The 8,453-nt window shown below is 38.6% G+C and overlaps 2 protein-coding genes and 1 non-coding gene across 3 annotated transcripts; 1 reads left to right on the top strand and 2 right to left on the bottom strand.

Annotated features, from left to right (window-relative positions):
* Positions 538-609, top strand: TRNAQ-UUG. The gene has a single exon. It is a non-coding gene; the product is annotated as a tRNA-Gln (tRNA).
* On the bottom strand, positions 662-3,392 carry LOC105177459 (probable serine/threonine-protein kinase PBL7). The gene is made up of 5 exons (XM_011100625.2): positions 3,120-3,392; positions 2,293-2,423; positions 1,938-2,127; positions 1,165-1,619; positions 662-1,081 (listed from the first exon to the last, which is right to left on the bottom strand). The coding sequence occupies exons 1-5, from the start codon at positions 3,229-3,231 to the stop codon at positions 779-781; spliced, it is 1,191 nt and encodes a 396-aa protein (XP_011098927.1). The 5' UTR covers positions 3,232-3,392; the 3' UTR covers positions 662-778.
* Positions 4,166-8,203, bottom strand: LOC105177458. Its single transcript, XM_011100624.2, has 7 exons — positions 7,773-8,203; positions 6,898-7,060; positions 6,301-6,501; positions 5,986-6,231; positions 5,481-5,628; positions 4,792-5,023; positions 4,166-4,714 (listed from the first exon to the last, which is right to left on the bottom strand). The coding sequence occupies exons 1-7, from the start codon at positions 8,098-8,100 to the stop codon at positions 4,377-4,379; spliced, it is 1,656 nt and encodes a 551-aa protein (XP_011098926.1). The 5' UTR covers positions 8,101-8,203; the 3' UTR covers positions 4,166-4,376.

Genomic DNA, 8,453 nt, shown 5'->3' with positions numbered 1-8,453 from the left:
AGAAAAAGGGGGGGGGGGGGGGGGATGGTTAGGTTGGTAGAGAAATTGAAATCTCCGGCGAAGAAATCATCTAAGGAAGTGAGTAAAGTATTCCGGCGGACAAGGCATGAGGTTGGGTAGGGCGTGTTTGGGTGATGGTGCTTTTGGTTTTGTTGATTATGATTTGAGTTTTTGTTGGGTGAGGGAGAGGGAGTGAGAATGAATGTGAGGGTTCAGGCTTTACAGGAAGGTAAGGCTTAGGTGGCGGAATGTGATAGGATGGAGTGGGTCCCAGTAGGAGTTGGGTAGTGGACCGTTCTGCCACTTCTTTCTTCTCGTTGTTGGTGTGTGTTATATGAGTGAATACAACTTTCCAATTGTCGGAATCAGATGAGAATGAGAATGAGATCCTCTTCCCTTCCCTCGACTGCCTGTAGATGATCATGACCCAGTTGTTTTGTAGTTGTTGGAGGACTAAAGAGTCAATTATAATGGGGGTATTTTTTCGTATTTCGAAATTAAAATCAAAAGAAAAAGAAAAAGTAGTCCGCTGATCAGGGTTCCATGGTGTAGTGGTTAGCACTCTGGACTTTGAATCCAGCGACCTGGGTTCGAGTCCCGGTGGGACCTTTTTTTACTTCTTGTGGTGGGTGGGGACAGAGGACACAGAAATAATGCTCTCTTTCCACGAATATAGAGCCTACTATTTTATTATAATTCTCTTCTCACATCTCAAACAATAATGTGCAAATCAAGCAACGTTTTGAGTTTCTCAATCACCTACACCCACTTCTAGTCATCAGCGTGAGTACGCCCGCCGCCGCCCGCTTGTATTTGGGTTCAACGTACTGCTGCTTGGGCCTGATCCTCTCTCAGGCGTTCTTGTCTGACTCCCCCATAAAGTGGCACCACCAACCGCTTCTGCAGCCAAACTTTCCAAGGTTTGCAACACAGTGGCCGTGTTAGGCCGCGAATCAGGATCGTCTTGCACACATGACAACGCCAGTGTCATGGCTTTGCTCAAATTAGGCAGTTTAAAATTCTCTTGCAGCAGTGGATCAGCTATGTCAAGGATGGTGCGGAACCTCAACTTCTTCCGTGCCTACAAATAGTACACCAAATCATTCATCAATTTTGTGGAAAAATCAACAATATTATTGTACATTCCCATATTTACTTACGTACCCATTCCACAATTGACTCTTCACGTTGATTTGCATCAAGCTCCATTGCTTCCCGTCCTGTCAGCAACTCCAACAACAGCACACCAAAACTGTATATATCTGACTTGACTGTAAGTGTTCCAGAGGCACTACATTCAGGTGCAACATATCCAGCAGTACCCGTCACCACCAACGCATAAGTAGTGCCAGAAGAAGCAACATTTGAAACAACATTCGGAGCAGAAGAAACAACATTCGAAACAAGATTCCAGTTCTCTCCATCCCCAAACTTTGCTAGCCCAAAATCAGAAATTTTAGGTTGGAACCCGTCACCTAATAATACATTGGAAGGTTTCATGTCGCCATAGATAACTGGAGGAATGGCTTCATTATGAAGGTAATTCAATCCTCTGGCTATCCCAGCTGCTATTTTCATCCTTGTATTCCAGTCCAGCGGCAGCATATCAGGCGTTAAATCTGCATCGTACGCACATTTTAATATATCTATGTATAAATACAGCAGCCCCTAATTATAACAATTAATGATTGATGAAATTAACTTATGTATTACATATATCTTTTAGTTAGTTCCAAACTATTTACAGAACAACTCATCGTCGATTATAAACATTGGCAAATATATATGTGAAGTACTGCTGAGTGTGCTATATCCGAAAGAATGCAAATATACTTAGAAATGCATCATATAATGTTTAAGTAATAGAGAAGGTCGATTATTGAACTATACAAATTAAGGTATGTAAACTACATTAATATTTGACAATAATATATTACCATGAAGGTGGTCCTCCAAACTTCCCAGGGGCATGTATTCATACACAATAAGACGCCGGACTCCATCGTCGCAGTAACCAAACATACGGATAATGTTGGAATGCTGAAGAAGAGAAAGCATGAGAATTTCCACAAGAAACTCCGCCTGACCTTGTAACCCTCGACGATTTAGATGTTTAACTGCAATGAGCTGCCAACCGTTGCAAATTATATTTATATCTGACCTACTTGAAGCTACCAAAGGCCAACTTAGGAATTCTAAAACAAAGAGAAAACTCCAAAAAATAAGGTAATTTTTCTTATTTACTTGGTATTCAATAAAGAGTCTACTTAGCCAACAAATGGTCAGGATTACCTGGCCAGTTTTTCGTGATCTGCCCTTGTATACAGACCCAAAGCCACCCATCCCGAGAAGAAATTGTTGCCTAAAGTTCTTTGTTGCGGCTGAAAGTTCACGAAAAGTGAATAATCGGGGTTGGTGATGTCCTGCAAGTTGAGAAAATAAAAGAGTGCGACAGTGTTATTCTTGACATAATCATTATTCTTTGAGTCTGAAGACAAACTCAGTGTTGACAGCCAACATAACATAGGGTTTTAAACGCAAGCATTTTCATAAGGTTTGGTTTTAGGTTATGCGAAAAAGAAACAAGTTGTAATGAGCAATGCAGGCCAGCCACCAAAGAATGAACTAATAATTCTAATAAGAAAGTGATTGACACTCTTTTCTTTTCGGATCTGTAAGTAGGCGATCAAATAGATATACTTTTCTAAAACGTACAGTACGTATTTAAAAGATATATACACAAATCATGATCACAAGAAGTCATTTGAACAGTTGAATTTCGTCTCCAAGAATTCAAAAGCTAGCATCAAGAAATAGAACAAGAAAACAAGAAAAATGATGATATCTGCCAATTTTTTCGAAGAAAGTTGTACCACTAGTATGTAACACACCACTCAACCAAGAAACTGGAAAAATCCAAGAATCACCCTTCATCAGCCACCTAAACGGCCAACAAAAAACATAATGCACACGCTGAAAATAAAAGAGTACAAGATAGAAAGAGAAGGAATCAGAGAGCAGAGCAGACAAAGAAAGTAAACAATACATGCAAGCAGAATTAATGAGAAGAAATCAAGAAAGTGTTAGAACCCAAAAAGAAAAAGATAGCCAAAGATTACCTGAAGACCTCGAAGGACTATTTGTGGCACTAAGGGATGTGCCTTCACCCTCCCTTTGTTTTCTTGATTTTAGTTCCTTAAGTTTTCTACTAAACCATCGAGACAGACCCATTTGCTTCTATCGCTCCTGAAATGGTTATGCGCTTGTGCAGTAGGAGTAGGCACGCAGGAATTTGTAGTATCGTTGGATTTCTCTTCCTCTTTTTTTAAATTTTGGAGTTGTTATCACAAATTGAGAAGAGAGGTTTATGAGGGGTTTTATAGTTTTTGAACGCACACGGAGGGATTGGAAAACTACCAACCGTTCAATTTAAACAAGAAAATATGCGCTTTTTTCTTTCCTATCTGCTGATTTGGCCTTGGCCTTGTCTTCTTGCTCCTTTTGGATTTGGATATGCTCATTTCTCCTTTTTTTTTTTTTTTAAATTTTTTTTGCAATTTATTCATTTATACTATTATAAAGATAAGATGTACTTTAAATACAGAATGATGCTTATGACACTACTGTATCAAATTTTTATAATCCAAATATGAATTTAATTGACAAGACAGCTAATTTATTTTTTAATATAATATATTGATAATTAGTTATAATGTATTTTAAAATGTAAAATTATTTATTATATACATAAATATTGTGGCAGGACGATTAATTTTATTTTAAAAAGAAGAGTATACTTAAATCGGGAGTACTGGCGCGACCCTTACCTTACAGAGGGTCAAATTTGGCCCCTATTTCCTATATTAACTAATGATTACTGTACAAAACTTTCAACCTCAACATTGATGTGAAAATTATTTTATAATTACACCCTCGATATACAGATAGTTTTATCTAGTAATTTGATCATGTCAAGCACCTCCAAGAATATGACGTTTTCCTGTATTTGTTCTTTTTCTTCGTTTAATTTAAAAAGTAGGATAAAAATCAACTTCGACCATGAAAAATAGGCATGGAGGTCTCTCATGATTGTCTTTCACAGTCGATCACTGAGAGTTTTGTTTGACTCGAAACTTACTAGATAGTAACATAGCCTTTGAACATTGTGTTTGGAGATCAGGAAAGTTCTGTGAACACCAGTGGCAGCCTTACCAATTCTCATTCCTAAAAGAGTGTTTTACATAGAGATACATACATATGTTCATCATGCAATCTGTAATGTGAATGAATTAATGAATGCTCAACAAACAGTTTCACTGGAACAAAAGGTTGAATACAGCCAGGCGAGGCCCTAATATCTGGAACAACTCCATTGCCTAAATCAGCTGAACAGAGACCACAGGTTTTTTCCTGGACCGACAGAAATGATTTAGTTGGCTTTCATCGAATGTTCCAAAACCTGAGAGTTTAATGCCATATGCTTCCATCTTTTCGATGTCTCGTGAAATGGGTGATTGCCAAAGTCCATCCCACCAAGCTGGAGGAAGAATAGGAGCTAGAGCACATTGCTTAGGCTGGCTGTGGCAGCTTAAAGGACCAGCAAATCTGTTCCACAAATGCCCCCATCCACCCTGATCCTTCAGACCCTCTGAAAGCAAATTACTTTGGAAGCTACTAAGGAATGTTATGCTCGAGTTGGAAGATGCATTCTCTTCTGTGGAAAGAGTAAGGAAACAGTGAGAAAAATGTATTCTTTAGACAGATTAGCAGATATGAAGCTATGCAAATTACCAAGCCTGTAAGCTGCTGCAAGTGCTGCAATCAGCTGAGCGTAGGTTGTACCAACACGCCGGTGAGCACCAGAAATAACAGCATGTTTTGCACGTGATGCAAGAAAGAAATCAACAAAGGCTACCCATCTGGGTGCTGGACCCCAGTCCTGCACTCTGAAGTTTAAGCTGTTTGATTTGGTTCGGGAACTAGATATATTTCCTTCAAAGTGATTGTAATCAAAGTGAACAACCTGAAAAGCCAAATCTGGTGAGTCTCTCAGAGTCTGAATTCATCATTTGCACGACACAATCAAGGGCATGTCGTTAACATGTCCACAAACATGAAACAAAGGCTGCCTTCGATTAACAAGGAAACCATATATGAACATGCTTTTAACTAGTCCCATATTTTCGGGTCACATCAAAACGTTTTTGGACTCTTTTTGCAACTTTTAACGAATCATGGGGTTCATTTTAAAATCTCATAAAGCATGGGGCGAAGTATGAAATGGCCCTAAATTGTGGGACTACTTTTGCAATTTTACCTGCTTTTAAAAGATTTCGCCTGTGAGGAAAGTCTAGCAAAATTCAGGTCTTCCTATATATATGAGCTTATAATGGCAGTATATACCAGGCTGAATGCATTTCAGAAGAATGGATAATTCTGTAGTGAGAAGCTTAAGTAAGACATAAAATAAGGAATAATACCTCCGCGAATTCCTCTAAACTTGGTGTGATGTCTTTAACCATAGAAGGGGTATCAGAAACCAAAACCACTTTAGGTTTTGAAATCAATGGAAGATTATTGACAGCTCTTCTTACACAATCTAAGGCCGCCTGCTTTGCCTTCACTGACCTGCAAACAATGGAATTTCAGTAAATGCATGTGATCGTAGTAGGCCAAAAATCTAGTCATGTGTATCTCTTGCATTCTCTCACATTTTTAGTGGCCCAACATAAAATGTCAGCAATAAAAATTCATTGTCAGAGTTACTTACCAAATAATTTTGTTCTAAGTTTCACTCACCTTTTGTAGACAAAATTATAAGTTGTGAGTGGCTAGTATTTTGGAGCATGACTGAACTCAGTTTGTGCTAAGTTATAACTAATCAGCTTCAGCAAAAGGCTTTGCTATGTTTACATAAATTCTGGATTAAAAGATACATTGTAACTGGAAGTGTTATATTTAACCTTGGTTGTTGAGCGGTAGTACCTATTCATCATCATCCGCATGTGCAGTGCAATATCAGGATCCTTTCCGCCACTAAGAGCCCAATTTACCGCCCATTCAACATTTCTTGAAGGAGAGATTAGAATTCTCATGAGCTCCCCAAACACATTAGCCCTGTATTGGAGATTTTCTGGCCTCCCAAATAGAACAGAGGCAGCTTCCCTCATTTCAGGATGTATATTCTTTAAGAAAAACTGGGCAGCCACAGCATCTGTAGTATTTTGGAACCTGATGGAAGGCAATTCAATAATTTTGACTACTCACAGATAATTAGCTTTATAGAATTTTTAAGATTACCATATGATAGGTTGCTCCCATTCTCTCCAATTACTACAGAGAACATCTGTCCTTGTTGGCCTCTGAAAATCATCAATCCTCATTATTAGATGCCTTCCATATTTTGTCAGACAATGATTCTGCCTCCACAAATGCTTCACTTCTTTCATTGTAAAGGAAATGTTGGAATAGGAGATGAATTCACCAAAAGGGTACCTACCCCTGAAAGTGATGACATGCATAGAGAATTAGCAGACAATTAAAAAATAAGAAAATGGAATATATGTTTCTTCTCCAGAACTTTAACGCTTTTGTTCACATGGTCTGACCTATGTCTATGCCTTTTATTGCTTTCTTTGAAGCATTTGCACACTACAACTAGCCTCCTTACTTAAATACTCGCAGAACATGAAAGAAAGGACATAGAAAGCTGTGAAGGGGCAAGGGTCTTTCTCTGCTTCCCTTATTTTTCTTGGAGTTGGAAGCCCAGGGGTAGGGGGTTAAAGAACAAGTGGTTAGCTTGCAATGTGTACTATGTAAGCCAGGGATCGAGAGGCTAGATAAAACACAAATCCAAACGCAACACAAACAGAAAGGCTTGAGAGAGAACCAATATGCCTGGTTTGCGCAATTATCAATGACCGGTTCAACATCACGCTCAAAGCTGCAGCAGTTAAGATCTTGTATAATTCATTACCCAAACCAGCTTCTGATGCTTTTCCAATCACGAAGCCATGATTGCAGAATTCTTCCGGATGAAGTTCCCGTACTCTTGAAGCACCTGAAATTAAGATTAGTTTTATTAAGACCACACAGTGCTATGAACTTTTCTCATTTCAATAGAACATAATTTTCAGTTCAATATAAGTCACTAATCTCTGTCTAGGTGAATCATCTAGCACAAGTTCTTCCACAAAAGCTATTTTAGTACATGTGCAAATGTATGAGAGATTTCTCCATGCTTTATTACCATCCTTCTTCCCGGAAATAACAATGAAAGAGAGAGCTGGAACACAACAATCTTTTAGGTGAATACAGGATAATTTCCTTTTGTCATTTACATATATGCAAGTCATACTTGATTTACTCTAATTACTTTGATCCATCTCATAATTGCGAAGTGACATGTAATACGAGAACCAAGATTCGTAAATCACCTTTCGACCACCCTCAGTAGAATAAACTTTCATATTCTGATGGGATCATGGAACTAATTAACGCCTTAAATTTTGGAATCAGAAGTAGTTCAAAATTTAAACTTGAATGGATTTGTCGTGATTCAAATTTCACAAGCCTGATTTTATGAAACCAGGAAAAAGATATTGTAGTGTCCTGAAAAATGCAAATGTTGCATGTTTGTTTCGACTAACAAAAATAGATTAAGTTTCCATACCAATAAGTATAATTTCTTGAGAGCATTAAATAGGCAGCTAATAGCTCGTAACATGAACTAAAGCCAAAAAGGCAGGTAAAAGCAAATAGAAACAGCGTACCGTTAATAGCGAAGTGATTATGAATAATTCTTCTAACTCTAAGGCTTTCCTCCAAATAACCTCTGCGAAAGATCTCTCCCATCTCTTCAACTGTTGCGCATTTCTTTCCAGCATCAGCTTCTTCCAGCTTGTCCACCGTCATATTAGCTAAAATATCATCATTCTCAAAGATTTGTAGGGTTGTATTGTTGATGGGTAGCTCAGAAGATGGATCAATGGACCTGAGATCGACCATTAATACGCCGAGAACGGTGAATACCGCAATCAGGCTGAGGATAAATGGAAGGCGCACTCGGCATCGGCGCCATGGCGTGCGCTTGGAGTTCATTTTTGAGCGGGAGCGCACTGGAGTAAGTACGAGTTTGGGGCGGAGGATTCAAGCTTCAACCATCTGAGCTAGCATTGCAGGAGGCAATAGGGAGAGTGCGGATGCGGGTGCTTCAGACCGACCCTTTTAAGTTGGGCCGGGTAAATTGATCCGTGATATTATTGGACACCTTTGTGGATTTGATTGATTGGGCCAACCCGAAGTTCTATTATTAAACACGGAAGAGATTTAATAGAATTACTTTATGAGCACAAGAAAAATTCCCCATATTCATCATTAATGATTATTTATTAGATCCTGCCCATAATTCAGAGTACTTTTAACAAAAAATATATTAGACAAATAGTTGGACA

This window comes from Sesamum indicum, linkage group LG15 (assembly GCF_000512975.1).
Source record: "Sesamum indicum cultivar Zhongzhi No. 13 linkage group LG15, S_indicum_v1.0, whole genome shotgun sequence".
NCBI classification, from domain to species: Eukaryota; Viridiplantae; Streptophyta; class Magnoliopsida; order Lamiales; family Pedaliaceae; genus Sesamum; species Sesamum indicum.
The sequence above is the reverse complement of the archived record's forward strand: the minus strand, read 5'-3'. Positions and strand labels throughout refer to the sequence as shown.